The following is a 17,375-nucleotide window of genomic DNA, read 5'->3' as shown; positions in this document are numbered from 1 at the left end:
AGCAAGTCAGCTTTGACTGGTATTTCTGTGTGTGTGTGTGTTGCCCATCAGATAAAGGGACTTTCTCTTCTCCAGTTACCACCTCCTGTCTGCTCTGAATCCCTCTGATTAGAACACACACACACACACACACACACACACACACACACACACACACACACACACACACATACACACACACACACTGATGGATTGATTGATGTGTTTAGAGGTGTAGACATGTGACGTGTTCATGCCGGCGGGAGGGTGCATTTTATAGTAAGGCAGGTAAATTGAGCTACAGAGAACCGTGTGTGTGTGTATGTGTGTGTGTGTGTGTGTGTGTGTCTGGGGGGGGTTCAGTGTAAGATGAGATGACAGATTGTTATCAGAAGAAAGGAAATCTTTCCTCTCCTCTATTTGCCTGGCTAGATGAGCACTCTCTGCATTGGTGTGTGTGTGTGTGTGTGTGTGTGTGGGTGGTGGTGGGGGGTGGGGGCGGGGGGGGTAGATTAAGCTTGTTCTACATGAAGAAAACACCACTGAGCCGATCATGCTTCCAGTTACAGAGAGAGAGAGAGAGAGAGTGCTACTTGATATCAAAACCATTTGTTATCTAAGCACTCAAAGTGGGGTCCGGGGACCTCCCAGTGGTCCTTCAGGGGGTTCCAGGGGGTCCCCAGCAAAAAGGGGATTAATTTATTTTCACTATAACTCCATCCATAAATAACACAGTGACAGAGTGTATGACTATTCTGGTCATTGGTCAAGCAAAAATCTTATCATAAATACAAAAACTGGCCTCGCTGTAATCATTCCTCCTGTTCATACTGGATATTAAAGATCCTTCAAATGTGCTTTCAATGGAAGTGATGGAAAATCCACAGTGTGTCCACACAGTCATTTAAAAGTCTCTGTGAAGCTTATATTCAGCTTCAGCAGTCTGAGTTAGTCATATCAAGTGGATATCTGACACATTTACAGTCTTTGTGTTTCCCTGTTGAGCTGCAGGTGGAAGTATAGTAACAAAAAGAGGAACTAAAAAGACTGTAACGTTGAAAGATATCTGTGAAACATGACATCTGTTAATGTTAAGAAAAATATAGTAAATCAACAGCCTCATCCTTTCCTCTTCCTGTCTTCATCACTATTTAACACTCTTCTTCATTCAGGGTTAAAAACAGCTGCTGCTCGTCACTGTCACATGTCCAGAAGGTCAGAGGTTAAAGGTCACCTGTCATCAGGTTAACAGCAGTTCACTCAAACTATAAACGTCCAGAATTTAGCCAACAATTGTTCAGCAAACACAACAGTCCCTGCAGGGGTCAGAGGTCAAAGGGTGACTCACCACCAGGTTTCCGATGACCATGACCAGCATGAAGACGAGGATGCAGAGGGGCTGACCCGCCACCTCCATGCAGTCCCACATGGTCTCTATCCACTCGCCGCACAGCACCCTGAAGACGATGAGGAAGGAGTGGAAGAAGTCCTTCATGTGCCAGCGAGGAAGAGTGCAGTCCTTCGAGATCTTACACACGCAGTCCTGAAGGGAGGAAGAGGAGGGAAAGAAGGTGTGATTAACCTGCATCTATACATCCGAATAATGAAGCCGCCACCGGGGTCAGAGGTCAGACCTGGTAGTTCTTTCCAAACAGCTGCATGCCGACCACGGCGAAGATGAAGACGATGATGGCGAGGACGAGCGTCAGGTTGCCCAGGGCGCCCATGGAGTTCCCGATGATCTTGATCAGGGTGTTGAGGGTCGGCCACGAGCGAGCGAGCTTGAAAACACGCAGCTGGAAGGAAAGAGAGAGAGAATTACAGAATTAAAACATTATTTCTGATAAACTGTTCTTGAGCAACATCAGTGAGGTTTCCATCCAAATTCTGCACAAATTTTAACAGAATTTCTAGAATATCGTCAAAAAAATTGTAATTATTGAGCGTTTCCATCCATCCATTCATTGGTGCTGTTAAACCGTCGCAGAAGAAGAAGAAGACACAACGAGATGACGTCATTAAGACAGCGACAGTCTGAGCTCAAACGTTGGAAAACATGATGGAAATATGACATTTCTGTTAGTTTCATGTATTGATGTGAGGAAGGTTACAGTCTCCTCATCATCGCTCCACACAGATCTGATGTTTTCAGCTCTTCGGTGACGTTTAAATGACATAATTCATGATATATTTTTTTATGATGGAATTTTTTAATGATGTATTATGATGCATTATTTTAAAATCAATTTTACAATTTATATTCTTGTATTATGCATCTTTCTGCTCTCTCTATACACAGCACTTTATAAAGCCTTTTATCTTTTCTATCGCTGCTATTATTATTATTATTATTATTATTATTGTTATTATTATTATTCTAATCAAAGTGTTTCTAATGTAAGTACCACCCCCTAGTTGCACCTTTCTAATTAATGGACCAAATATGGCGTCACTCATGTCCCTTCCTGGACAACGATTGGCCTGAAGTCACATGACCACATATCCAACCCGTCTTTGTAGACGCCCCATTGGCTGATATGTGTCTGGATGTTTTTCTTACTTTATTTAAATGTTGTTTGTAATGTGTTTTATGATGAAGGTCACGAGCAGAAACGTGTCGGTCAACCGTGTTGTCAAAGTGTTGCTGGAGTTCTCGTCTTACATGATTCATGTACGACATCATTTATTCAATAAATCTGTTTATGTTTCTTTTATAGATACACCAACTTTTCCAGCGTACAAACGTTTTTGTGACATTTCAGGATTTTTAAAAAAAAAATTCTCCAATCAAGTCAAAATCTGTTTCAGTTTCAGTCAGATAAACAGAGTTAAAATGTTTCTACTTTAAAATATTGAGTGTAAATCATATTTTTAGTTAATTTTATTCTGTAGATTATTGACAGAGCAGAACAGATGGAGCTTTATGTTTTATGTTTTGTTTGTTTAAAGCATCTTCTGGCTCCCGTTGACTCTTCAGGTGTCTCTTATTTGCGGCGGAAAGATGAAATGTTGTTTATACAACAAGAAAAGAAGAAGAAGAAGAAGAAAGCAGAGACGTACAGTAAGGACAGAAAACAAGGAAGGAAAGACGAAGAAGAAAAAACAGACAAATGAAAAAGGACAAAAGAAACCAAACAGAAAGAATCATAAACGTGTGTGTCTGTGTTTATTAGTGTGTGTGTGTGTGTGTGTGTTTATTAGTGTGTGTGTGTGTGTGTGTGTGTTTATGAGTGTGTGTGTGTGTGTGTGTGTGTTTGCCGCTGACAGAACTTGACAACACCCAGAGTGACACGTTGACAGATCGACAGCGACAGACGCAGACAGGCTTCAAGGATTTGTTGTGTGTTTTCATCACTGTATGTGTGTGTGTGTGTGTGTGTGTGTGCGTGTGTATGTGTGTGTGTGTGTGTGTGTGTGTGTGTGTGTGTGTGTGTGTGTGTGTGTGTGTGTTTCGGGGGTCGATGATGTCACCGACGTCTTCGTCTTGTTCGTCCTCGACTTTCGCTCATCATCAACAGCCAATCATCACGTCTCCTGAACACTGTGACACTTTTCCTCTCCTCTTATGAACCGGTCTGATTATTTGACAACTTTCATCGCTCAACTCGAACTTGAAAGCCTCACAGTGGAAATAAAGGGTCCTTACGTGATTTTTTTCTTAACCCATAAGAACCTGGACCCATTTCTCCTTAAAGGAAAATGATGGGGAATATAAAACAGACCAAATGGACCACAAGGAACACATTTCTGAATTTTATTTTGAAATTCTCTGTTATGTCACATATATGTCATAACGATATTAAACTTGTTTTATATCAATTTGTTCAGGAAATGTGATCAGAACAGGTTCAATGTAATACAGGACGTCTTATTCAAGCAAACCGACCTTTAGTAACAAAAAAACAAGCTTTTTAAAATTAGCTAGTTCTGACCAGGCTCACCGCCGCCATTTTGGAAGTGATGTCATGGGTACACAGATTCACACATGGTCACATGACTGCACCAGGATGTTCAGTAGATGTCACTTAAGGACTTCATGAGTTAAAATCAAGGATAAAGCTGTTATAAGGAATTTTCCAGAACATTGAAAGGGTTGGTCTTATGTGTTAAGATCAAGCAGCTTTTAAGACCTTTAAGACTTTACCAACTTAAGATAAGGGACCAGAAAATGTCTCTTAACACACATTTTGATATGTGAGTAATTATGCAATTAAGTCACACGTGTGCAAATTGGCTCAATCTGGTTTTACCAACTTTTTATTTTTACACAAGTTTTTCAGGGACTAATGTTGCAAAAACTCTGCAGATTGCTTTGTTGTTTTAAATTTGCTGGTTTTTTTTATGACTTTAAAGAGACTATAAGTAACTTTTTCCAGCCACTAGAGGATAAGTGAGACTCCTCTGATTGGCTCTGACCCTGATATTCTTACCTTAACCTCAACCATCTCACTCCTCATGCCTGAACCTAACCGACGAAGGCGACAAAGATGACGAGTACCAGCCAATCAGAGACAAACAGATCCCACTGCAGCATCTCCTCATCAACATGTCAAGTGACCCAGTTTACAGTTTAGCCAATTATGTTTTAGTATTTATGATACGTTTGTCATATCTATTACAAATAATAACAGTTACGTTAGCAGTTCAGCTAATTTAGCAAAGGTTGTATTAAAGAAGGCAACAGTTATGGAAATAAACTGAGTATTTGTGGAAACATGTAGAACAGATGAAGAGTCAGAGCGAGGTCAGCGAGGGTCCTTCCAGCTGAGAGGAAGGAGAAGCAGAGGACGCCAGTTTCGGTCCTTCGGCATCTTTTAATGCATCTCCCAAATGTCAAACCTGTGTTTCTCTTTGTTTTAGCTCTTTCTCTGTCCTGCTCTCTTCAGTCTGCCTGCTAGCGGCTGCAGGATCATCCATCGCTGGCTGAAGAGCAATGGATGCCTGCTGTTTGAATCACGCCACTTTATAACCTCTGTTAGATGGCGGCGGGGCGGAGTTACGGACTGTACTTTGACAACACAGGACCAGAATAACAACAGAATAGCCAAGAGTGATACCAAGTTAATCAGATAGTCATTTGATCTTTAGTAAATGTCTAAAATCTTAATTAATGCATCTTTAAATCACATCAGTCTGCATATCTGTATGTAAAGGTGAATATACTGTGTTTATGTTGTGTTTTAATGTGATCTGAGTGTGTTACCAGTCTGAAGGAGCGTAACACGCTGAGTCCCTCCACATCGGACAGGCCGAGCTCCATGAGGCTGAGGCAGACGATGATGCTGTCGAAGATGTTCCAGCCGGTCTGGAAGTAGTAATACGGATCCAGAGCGATGATCTTCAACACCATCTCTGCTGTGAAGATCCCCGAGAACACCTGACAGACAGACAGACATCAAACATGACAAATAATAAAGAAAAGAAAAGGTTAGAAGTCACACATAAGACATATTTGAAGCATACGGTTGTTTTTATTGTGTTCAAAACTTCTAAAATGATGCTGAGCGTGCTGCTAAAACAGTGATCCTCCTAAATCCTCCACATTCATTCAGATTAAGACGTGATGTTCAGTCGAACAAGTGACTCGTGCAGCAGGTCTGACTCGAGAAAACTGATGAATGTCACAAAAGTTAATAAATCACTTCAGAGTGAATCTGTTTGCTTTCCTGCGTGAGGCCCAGTTTGTTGTAAAGTCGATGTAAAACTATCAAGTGTTCTGTTTATAACCATCCCGAAGAAACACTGGAAACACACCTGCCCCACTGTTTCTCTTCATACATTTCATCTATGATGTAAAATAACATTGAAAATATGAATAAATCATTAACAGTCTATTGCAGAGGTCAGTAAGCCGTCCCATACGGACCCCCGGACCTACAGCCAAGACAGAAGGTTATCATTTAAAACCTGTTTCTATTTTAACTGGCGCAGCTTTTATAGTCTTTACGGTAGACGGAGAAAAGGAGAGAAAGTCAAGATGTGAAACAGAAAAGCTTTTCTTCCCTTTTATTTTATTTTTCTGAAGTCAAGCACTTTATTTGAACATTTGATTTATTTTCTCTTATTTTCAAATGCAGCCCTGTTTTATTTAGTAGATGAGATTATTATTATTACATTAAACATATCAGCAGTCATACATATATGTTCAGTTCTATGTTAACAATAAATATTGTCAAAAAGTTTTTGAATTGTACTGAATCCATTTGATTTGACAGTCAGGTATTGATAAAACTACGAGGCTACTTAAATATATATCACAGTAAATAGTTATAGACATTATGATCTTCTGGACCTTTGCTTCAAGACATTTTCTCTAACTGGACCTCTAATTTTAGATATATACCCCACACAGAGTAAAAACAAGCAAACTGATATTACACCACCGTAGCACCATGTAAAACATAAAAAGATCATTTTTACTCTTGAGGAATGTAAGAAAAAAACACAGAGACTGTATTAAAATGTAGACACATACAGGTAGGGACACACACTGACACACAAACCTAAACATACACAGAGATTTACAAAAGCTAGATGAAGGGAAGAGTTAGCCAAAGGGTCGGACATTTCAGACTGGGTTAGATTCACACACACACACACACACACACACACACACACACACACACACACACACACACACACACACACACACACACACACACACACACACACACTCGTGTCACCTCCTATAACACAAGTTCCTTGAAAGCCAACGAACGTTCAGCTGCTGAATAAAACAACAAAGGGATGTTCCAGCACACTGAGCTGCTACGCTAACATTAGCATCCACTGTTAGCATTGAAGCTAGCCTCATTCAGTAGTGTGTCTACATGTGATGTATGTTCTCTGGTAATGCATCACTATCGACTATACACATTCTATATCTATTTTTCTGTTTTTTTGGAAAATCACTACAAAGCTTCTTGATGAAGTTTCTCTATTTTTGATCGAGCAGCAGCTTCACGTCTTGAGTTTGAAGCAGCTTTAAGTGTCACAGACGGCTGTTAGCTGCTCCAACTGACCACCAGTCACAAAGCCTCAACTTCTGTCCAGAAATACTGAGTCAAACATTGTTTTCAACGAGTCATTCTGGTCTCAATCTCTAAATTCAGACCCTCTAATAAGTGTGCTGGTGGTCATTTAGGAAATTATTGCTCCGTTAATAAGATTTGAAGACTTATAGCAGCTTTTTGTCTGCAGTGTGGGTGTTGATTGACAGCTGTGATTGACAGTTGGCTCCAGTCGGACTATTGTTTCAATATGTCATTAAGTTTAGTGTTATTTGATAACAATACCTGCCATGTTAGCACAGTTTAGCTGTGTCAGTATACTTTTGATCAGGCAGTTTTCAGTCTTTATGCTCCGTTGGAGTCGTTGAACAGTCGACCTGAAGACCTGAGAGCAGCTGGAAGTGTTGATATCTTTAAACTTTAAACCTCTTCACTCTGACTTTTGATTTGAATGTTTTATGGCCATTATTTATTATATTTTAATCATTTATTTTATTGTATTCATGTTTTAAAATTCTATTTTTGGTTATCTTTCAAATGTCAGATTCGTCGTGTGCTTTAGTCTCAAATTGTTTTACTGTTTACATTAACTTGTTAATATAATCGAATAATCATTTAAGCCATTCTTTCAGCAGAAATGCCAAAAAGTCACTGTGAAATGTGATGTTGATGCTTCTGTTTGTCATACATGAAAATAAACTGAATATTTTTGAGGGTTTTGGACCTTTTGGTCAAATAAAACAACACTTTTAAATATGTTAACTTGGATCTTTTTCACTTTTTATAGACTAAAAGATCATTGATCACAATAATAATCATTAGTTGCAGCTCTACAAGTACTTCACTGCTCTGGAGGCTTCAAGTTTCCACATCACACTTGTGTCAGTTTCATACTGGATCATGATTGGCTCCAAACCAGCTGTGATGTCACAAACCCTGCTGGTAGCTTCACGCGTTAAAATGAGATTTAAGATGATTTCAGAGAAACTTTCCTCCTTCAGCAGATGAATGAAAACAAACTCTGCACAGAGAAGAAGAAGAACAACATCCAGCTGAAGGAACAAGCAGGTTCAGAGTTGAAGAAACTTTAATTTTAAGTTTGCAAAATGAGGATTTAGTAATTAAAAAAATAACAAACTAATTTTAAATAGTTTTCTTGGCTCTTTGCTCTTGTGGTTTGATCTTTTAAGCTTCTCTCTCTGCAGACCTCAGCTTGTCTGGGGTTTGCCTCGCTCTGCTTTACATCACGTGTGTGTGTGTGTGTTTACGTGTGTGTGTGTGTGTGTGTGTGTGTGTGTGTGTGTGTGTGTGTGTGTTTATGTGTGTGTGTGTGTGTGTGTGTGTGTGTGTGTGTGTGTGTGTGTGTGTGCAACTGTGTGTTTATGTGTGTGTGTGTGTGTTTATGTGTGTGTGTTTATGTGTGTGTGTGTGTGTCCTTCCAGCAGCAGCAGCAGCCACTTTCCCTGCTTGTTGTTCCAGACTGAGGGGATCCTCGATGTGACACCGGCTACGTGACACACGTGTGTTTGTCTGTGTTTGTCGTTTCTCAGCCCGTGTGTGTGTGTTTGTTTATGTGTGTTTTCCACTGCTTGTGTGTGTGTGTGTGTGTGCGTGTAAGTCCCACAAAAAAAGTGACTTCTAAGCTTTAATAGAGTGTGACTGACTATTTGTGTGTGTGTGTGTGTGTGTGTGGCTCTTTCTGGGGTTACCTCTCCCTGTCAAAACCCCCTCCCCACACACACACACACACACACACTTATATATATATATATATATACACACACACACACACACACAGATGATCCTCTTATATGGGCTCATTAACTCTGTAGTGCATTGATTAGCTACTCAACAATCACGCTGTTATTATTACTGACATCAGGAGAGCCTCTCTTTCTCTCACTTACACACACACACACACTGATAAAGTGTTTGTGTGTGTGTGTGTGTGTGTGTGTGTGTGTGTGAAGTATCGATGAAGGAGGCTCTCTCAGGACAAAAAAACCCATCAGATCTGAAGAGGGAAATGTGAAATGAATCATCCTGTAAGAATCCGAGAGGCCGGTTGCTGGTTTGATTCTTTATACTGTAGCAGTGTTTTAGTTCAGACTGGCGTAGCGTTGCGTTACTGATCAGCGCAGAGTGTGTGTGTGTGTGTGTGTGTGTGTGTGTGTGTGTGTGTGTGTGTGTGTGTGTGTGTGTGTGTGTGTAACAGTGTGTTGACGTCAGGCAGAGTGACGTTAATGAAGTTAAACACAGTTCAGCTGTCAAATATCAGCAACAGCCTGCAGCCTCCGACAGCACGCCGAGGGAAACATCACACAGATATACAGCTCACTTTATTATATTCCTCTTCTTATATAAATACATATTATATATATTTACTTATGTTTATTTTAATATATGACAAAATGTTTTATCATTTTTATTTTGAATGTTTAAATTGTGCAGGTGAATATTTGATTATATTATATTTGAAATATTAGAAATAAAAAGTAAACACAACTGTAAAATAATTTGTAGGTTTCATTATAATATATTAATAATTTTTTAAAGTATTTTGGGGGGATTTTATGGTGTTATTAGAGATATCACAGGAGAAACAGAGGGAGGTAAATGATGCAGATGGTGAGTAACATGCAACATATGAAATTTATTTTAAAAAGTGAGTTTCTGGTCATTTTTGTAAGAAATATTCTGTGTTTTGATTAGACATTAATAGTTCGTCTCACCTGGAGGTGTTTCAGATGTGTCACGTTTAGTGTTTTCTTCTGTTTTATACATATAACTGTATTTTGGGGTCTGAGTGCTGCTAAAATGCAGGTGACCTACACTCTTTACCGGTGCCTGAACGCATCATGTGCAGACGCAGATGGAGGACTGAAGCTGCTGCTGCTAACGTGCTGCTTTTACTACGCATCATGATCACACTGAGGTGTTTTTTGTGTTAAAATTCATCTTCGTTAATCACAGTCGAGCTACACATGCTAACTAACATCCAGCAGCTACATTCAAGCCTTCATAATAGCAGAACCCTTGTCTGAAGCTCTAAGTGTCCCTCTAGGGTTCCTCGGAGCACTTTGTGAAGTCAAACACTTCCTGTTAGTCAGCAACAATAATTAAAAACCGTCTTTCCTTCATGTTTCTGTTGACTGTTCTTGTTTGCAGGTATGTTATGTTTCCCAAAAAGCTGCAGTGATGTTGAACATTCATCCACTCGGAGTTGAACAGTTTGTACTCCTCGAAAAACACGAGACATCAGAAATGCTTCAGACCCTGAACTCTGATCACCTCCTGAAGATGCAGCAGGTGTCATTCATGTTATCAGATATTTGTCCTGTTTGTTTGACACTTTTATTCATTGTAATTTAAAGATGGACCTGATCCAAAACAGTGCAGGAGCAGGAAGTGTGGACTCCAGATCTGGATCCTTGCTGTTTTCAAGGGTTCAGGTCTACTTAAAGACCCTTACGGTGTGTTCAGACCAGGCGTCAACCTCCAGGGCTGTAAAATGAAGCCAATGCAGAAGTGCCAAAAACTGCAGTTCCTTGAATGACCACTTGAGGCTCCAAAAGCGAATCAATCCCCATAGACCCCCATGTTAAAATGTCCAACTTTACAGCAGAAATAAACGTGTTTACAGCCTGGTACAAACAACAGTTTTGGTCTCTGTAGCTAATTTCCTCTTTCATGACTGTAAAGTTATGCATAATGAAGGACATGGCTGCTTTGAGTGACAGGTCCGCCAGCCGCTAGGTGGCTTGTTTCAGCCATTCGGCCCTGCCTCTTTGCTCATTTTTGATTGGCTGGGAGTTCTTCAGAAAACAACGGGTGACGTCACGGTAACTACATCCATGTTTTTCTACAGTCTATGGTTCAGACCAAACACAAAGTGAATTTTTCATGCGGTGCAACATATAAAGTCAATGCAAAGACGCGAATAGATGTGAATTCACATCCTCGTCAGTTGACAATGTTTCAACTTCAGTGAAAAATTTGCAGGTATTGCAGAGCTTCATGAATGTGCAGAGTGGAGAGAGACTGGAGGGAAATAACAGAAAGAAACTGGTGAGTTCAGTCAGACGCTGAACACACACGCCTGTTGTTGCTAGCTAGCTTACAGCTAACGTACAGTACTATATTTCAGCTGTTTGGGGCGAATACACACAAATGACCCCATAGTCAAAGTCGTGCAAGTAAAGCAACGCAAAAATTTGGTTTGCTTTTGTTCTGAACACAGCGTCAATCATGATGATTGTGTGTTTGAAATCCAGACGGACTTGTTTCAAGCTCAGAAACTGTGTTCAGCTCTGAGGACTGTGTGTGTGTTTCTGCAGAGGCAAAGACTCTGATTCACTGACTGAGGGATGAAAAGCTACTCTGACCAGCATGTGTGTGTGTGTGTGTGTGTGTGTGTGTGTGCGTGTGTGTGTGTGTGTGGCTCAAACACAGGGGATGTCGACATCAGCACTCACTAATAACAGTAACATCAGCAGAGTGAGGATGACACGCACTCTGTGTGTGTGTGTGTGTATGTGAGAGTGACACGTGATTATTTTTGTCACAACCAGGCAGATGTAATGAGTAAGCACCAACACGCACACACACACACACACACACATACACACACACACACACACACACTGACTGGCGGGTTTAGACTGCTCAGAACAGCCAGACACAAAGAATGCAGTTTGATTTCATGATAAATTGCTCGTTTGATTCTAGATTTCATCAATATTATTCTTATTGTCAACAAATCTCATGTGCAGAGCCAAACCAACAATGAACTGATCTACTAGCAAGTATTAAATGTGAGTAAAATGAGACATTTCCAGTGTTGAGGTTGTGTTACGTGGCACAACAAGCTAGTAAATATAATAGTTTTTGGAACAACAACTGAGGTCTATGGCACAGAGGAATAAGACAATAAGAAAATATAGAAAATCAGCAGCCTTATCTTTTAAAACACTCACTTTTTTCATAGCAGCAAAAAATTATGAAAAAACTAATGTTTGGAACTCATAATCAGTGAATAAATAAATAATTCTTTGTTCATTCATTCACAGGCTGCTCAGACAGGTCAGAAATATCTCCCAAAAATAATTGAAAATGCTAAAGTTTAGTATTTCCCAGCATTAGATAACAGTAACAGCAGATGACTCAGTGTGTGTGTGTGTGTGTGTGTGTGCACCTTTATACCTTTATCAAGAGTCACAGAAACAAGCACACACCTGCACTGAGAGTTTCCTCTTTCCGTCTCTTCCTCCACAAAAAGCTTCATGACTTTAAGGCTCATTTTTCATTAATATACGTACAAGACTGGAAGGAAAACTGGAGGCGAGGAAATACTTCTAATCCAAGTCATTCATAAACTGTCAAGCAAGGACCTAAAGTTCATAGTTCAGACTGTTGGGAGAAGACAAAAGAAAGCGCTGGTGAACGAACGGACAGATGAGGCCTTTCAGGTTTGGTTAGCCTGCAGTAGTCCTGAATCAGAGGACACGTATCAGGGAGACCAGAAGCTTCTGTGGTCGCATAAAAAGCCAAATTAACAAATGCAGGACAAGTTCAAGGACGCCGTGGAGAAAGACTTTCTGTTGGCAAACTGTCAGATGACTCAGGACGGAGAGGCGTTTCAATAAATTGGAGGACTCACAACAGACGGATTTTTAAAAAGAACTTATCCTGACTTTTAGTACATCGTATGGGTGACGCACATTTCCCATCATGCATCCAACAGCATCATTCCATGGGCCTGTTTGTGATGCAGCCTCTCTGTAAAAAAAAACCTCCTGGATGACATTTTCCAACAGTTTTCACAGTCTGCCTCCTCGTACTCTCCATGAATAGTAATGTGCCCTTTATATGTTAAATTGGTTAAGTGCTGCTTTACAAAGTCGTACAGTGAGAAGAGATGCTGGAGGCTCTGGATGTTGTTGGGTCAGTATCACAGATGGATGTCAGGGATAGTCCCTATATGAGCTGGCAGACCAGGATGGTGGTTCCCATTTTTAAGAAAGTGGACCAGAGGTTTTGCTCCAGTTATCAGTGTATCATATGATGCAGCCAGGGTGTCAAAACTCATATCCAGGAGGAGCAGTATGTTTTCTGTCCTGGTTACTGGAAGGATACTGGAGGGGTCCAGGTTCTTTATTGAGTTTTCTTATCATCTTATCAGGTGTACTGCTGAAATATGGGCTGTTAGGACAGTTGAGCCTTCTGGTCCTTGTGTCCGGATGTCAAGACGTCAAGCTCTATTCCACTAAAGTTTAGGACTCTTTCTTTTGCCTTTGAGGTACTGATCAGTTTCCTCAAAAGAAGACACAGAACTTTGAATTCACATAGCAGATGTTTGTGATCCATTTGATGATGGATGCAGAGTTTCATCAGTGTGGTTTAGGTGGTAAATTAAGATCTTCTAAGGTAAACCTTCCAACTGGACCCTATAAAGACTGCCTTTGCTTTTAGTGCAGCAATCTCATGGAATAATGTGCAACGTCTCCTTCTCTGAGCCTGCACATTGTATTTATATTGTATTGTCTAATTTCTGTTTTATTAATGTGTTTGTCCATCCTTGTGATTTCATTTAAATGTATAGAGGGCCGACGAGCAATCAGCAGCTTTAACACAAATATATTTCAACCAAAATCAGCCAACAAAACTCAGTTTCAGTCGACCCATGTTGTGTACATCCACTATCAGAGGCAGTAAAGTACACTCCGGACATGTGCACTGTGGATAAAAGCCTCCATTAGATCGTATACATCCTTTAGATCTTTACACATATGGAAATATTGATATACCCAGAGAGAAAAGCTGAAGAGCACACAGCAAACGACAACAACAAACACAGAAAGCATTAGCTGACATCGATTCTGTCAGCACAGTAATGTCCTGACATGATCCTCTACACACAACCTTACATAACACACACACACACACACAAACACACACAAACACAAGGCGAGCTAAATGCTATGTAAACATCTGTGAGGATTAGAGGTTTTATCCGACAAAGAACTTAACAACTCCAGACTGCAATCGGATCCTGGTGACATGACTCAGCCTTCATCTGACACCTGAACTGCTCTAAATTGATTTGGAGAAGTTTGGACTGTTTATGTTGCAAAAGTATGCGCTCTTTACTGTTCTGGTTCACTCTCAGCGTCTCTCATAGCGTCGTTTTCAGAGAAAAAAGCTGTAAAAAGCCGCTGTACACTACCTGCTCAGCACCAAAACGGCAAACAGACACAGTTAGCTGTAGACTAGCTGGTGAACATAGTGGAGCATTTAGCAGCTAAAGAGCCAGATATTTCCCTCAGGAGTTGGTAGAGAGTAAAAACAGAGCTAAAAGAGAGTAAATATTGGACTCACATTCACCAGGTGGACAGAAACACGACTCCACATGAATGATAATGTTGCTCCGTAACTGCTGGATGTGGAAATAAGCAACTGTTTGCTAACATGTTAGCCACAACTACTCTATAAGCTGATAATATGACAAAAGTCATGTTTAGAGACTATTCTGCTGAAAACAAGTGGACAAAAAACCAGAATTTCAAGCAGCTTTAACCAGATTGAAACTACAAAGGATCAAGAATAGAACCCTGAGGAACCCCACAAGTAATTATTGACATTATCAATGTGATGATCATGTTGTAACTGCTGGATGTGGAAATAAGCAACTGTTTGCTAACAAGTTCAACATATCAACTTAAAAGCTGATGATGTGTCAGTGTTGTGTTCACTACTTGTTTCTGCCAGAGTCAGACTGGCCATCGAGGTTACTGGGAGAAATCCTGGTGGGCCGGTCGCTATGTGGGCTGCTTGAGCAGCCTGTTATACAAAAACAAGAGCGGAAGCGATGTGTCATCGACTCGGCAGCAGCAGCAACAGCTGTTTTTTTGGCCGACTCTGGTTTCTGCTGAAAACTAACAGCTATAAAAAAAAAGTTAATGCAGGTTTAAGTAGAATAACAGTTCAGATTTGGTACTTTACTGCTGATAATGGAGGCAAATATAAAGGTTTTCCTGAAAAGATCCAATTAAAGAATCCTGATTTGCTTTGGTTTTCCGAAGCTGATATGTTGAGTTTGCTTTTTACTATGGAGATTTATGTTTTGGTGAGATATATAGGAGATATTTGTCAGCTAAGACAGAGACCACTGTCCTGTCTGGGCTCCAGAAAGATACAGGACATTTAAATAAACAATAAATACTTCAAATCTACACAAAAAACCTCATTTTAACCAAAAAGTGAAGAGGAAAGAGTTCTTTTAGAAGGTCAGAATCTATATTGGCGACAGATTTTGTCTTTTGTCTGTACATTTTCTGATGGGTAATATATTGAAAACTAGGATCTCAGGGTGTTTATAAGAGAGTTCTGGATGCAGTTAGCTCTACCACAGCGGTCCGCCTCTGGGCCCGGTTTCCCCTGATTGAACACAATTGCTGCGAGCTGACCCGAAGCCGCTGTTTCTACTTATAAACGTTATTACCATTCTCTGCCTCACACAGCCGCCTGCAGCCTGAGCTGAGGAGACCTGACATCGCCGGGCAGGTATGAATGTGTGTGTTAGTGTGTGTTAGTGTGTGTTAGTGTGTGTGGGCAGGTGTGATCAACATGGTGATTTTGGCCGCAAGCGTTTCGCACCTCAGGTGAACCAATTACCATATTGCATCAACCTATCAGCGTCTGTCAGACTGTCAGCACACCTGCAGGGTCAAACACTGGAGTTAGTCACGGTGGTTTAAAGCTATCCGACCCATTTCTGTCAGTTCTAATACTGAAATTCACCTCGCTTTTTCTACTGAGAGACAGAAAAAAACACTCCGACACACTTTCCTTTGTTCCAGAAAAGCAACGGAAACGCTGTCTAGTTTTTTTCCTGGGTGAATCCTGGGGTTTTAAAATTGGACAAAAAGGGTTTGAGGCCGTTTTAAAAGGTCTAAGGGTTGTTTCCAAAACTCTTGTTCCTTGTCACTTTTACAAAATCTCACAGCCTCCTCAACTCGCCTGAAGTCTGCTTATTGCACACATAGATGCTGGGTAAACACCAGGGGACTCCATGCATAAAACTCATGATTAAAACTGTGTGTTTGCATAAAGCCAGAGACATAATACGGAAATATATGCATTCCTTTCATTAGATTTATAAAACCATGCATATTTCTAATAAATCTCAGTCATTGTATGTGCAGAAGCCTCATTTTCACTCCCCAATTAGCCATAAATGAATAAAGACGCGCCCTTAATCAGCCGTTTTCATATCACCAGTCTGTACAGGAAGTGCAGTTTCACAGATTGTGTTGCACCAGCGAGGTTCTCCGACAGCAGAACAGCTGTCGTTACACACAGCTGTTCAGGTCTTTATAGCGTCTATATCATTAATTCATCACATGGACTGTAGTCCAGCAGTGATATATCAGAAATGTAATCAATAATTAGTTTGTAGCTCATATCTGAACCGACTTTACAAGCTGTGTCACAACTAAGGATAAAATAAAAAGAATATTAACAGCAAAATAACATGTTGACTATGTAAAGAATGATATATATGATACATTATGTTTGTAAATTCTGTGTTTATAAATAGCAGTTTATGGCGTATGCATGGTTTTTGTGTGTACGCAGTGTTTATGACTCTGGCTTCTAGTGAAGAGATTCATGTTCTGACACAAAAAGTTATTAAGATGTGTGGAGAAAAGACTAAACGAGACCCCCGACAAATAGGAAAAAGCACATTTTACTAAATTAATAAAGTCTGGTTTTAATATTTATGGTTAACTCATGTATGAAAGAGCTTTCAGATTGTAATTGAAAATAACAGTCTGCACTTGTTAAATGCTCCCGCCTTATTTTTTGCCATTTGAACTGGTACCATCACAGTTTGGGAAATTAAAGATTTTTTACTGATCAATTTACAAGTAGTTCTTCGTGGTTATATTATGGATAATTGGGATTATTTTCAATCATTTTAATCTGTCAGTTACCAAACATTTCCTGTCTTTGCACCAAAACTTTTACTATTACTCTTAGATTATCCAGGTCAAATAAAACTTACATTTCCTCACTTTCTAAAACGGATGTTTGCTGTTTTCTAAAATCTATTTTGTTGTTTTTGTTGATATTGATTCTTTTGTAAAATGCCTTATAAATAAATCTTTGCTTAATTACAATTGGTCTAAAGGAGCTTATATGTGAATTTCTTATGTACCAATCAACAGTCAGTCCATCCATCCGACCGTCCATCTATCCATCCATCCATCCATCCATCCGTCCATCCATCTATCCAACCATCCATCTGTCCATCCGTCCATCCATCCATCTATCCAACCATCCATCCGTCCATCCATCCATCCAAACATCCATCCGTCCGTCCGT

General features: G+C 40.1%; 1 protein-coding gene across 1 annotated transcript in view; it reads right to left on the bottom strand.

Moving 5' to 3' along the window:
* LOC137172973 (sodium channel protein type 3 subunit alpha-like) overlaps positions 1 to 17,375 on the bottom strand; it is a 243,866-nt gene that overhangs the window by 86,302 nt on the left and 140,189 nt on the right. Inside the window, exons 17-19 of the mRNA XM_067577634.1 lie at positions 5,183 to 5,356; positions 1,614 to 1,775; positions 1,328 to 1,522 (exon numbers count right to left, since the gene is read on the bottom strand). Coding sequence (XP_067433735.1) covers positions 1,328 to 1,522; positions 1,614 to 1,775; positions 5,183 to 5,356 — 531 coding nt within the window. The remainder of the gene's footprint in view (positions 1 to 1,327; positions 1,523 to 1,613; positions 1,776 to 5,182; positions 5,357 to 17,375) is intronic.

The sequence above is a fragment of the Thunnus thynnus genome, chromosome 21 (genome assembly GCF_963924715.1).
Source record: "Thunnus thynnus chromosome 21, fThuThy2.1, whole genome shotgun sequence".
In the NCBI taxonomy this organism is placed as follows: Eukaryota; Metazoa; Chordata; class Actinopteri; order Scombriformes; family Scombridae; genus Thunnus; species Thunnus thynnus.
The sequence above is the reverse complement of the archived record's forward strand: the minus strand, read 5'-3'. Positions and strand labels throughout refer to the sequence as shown.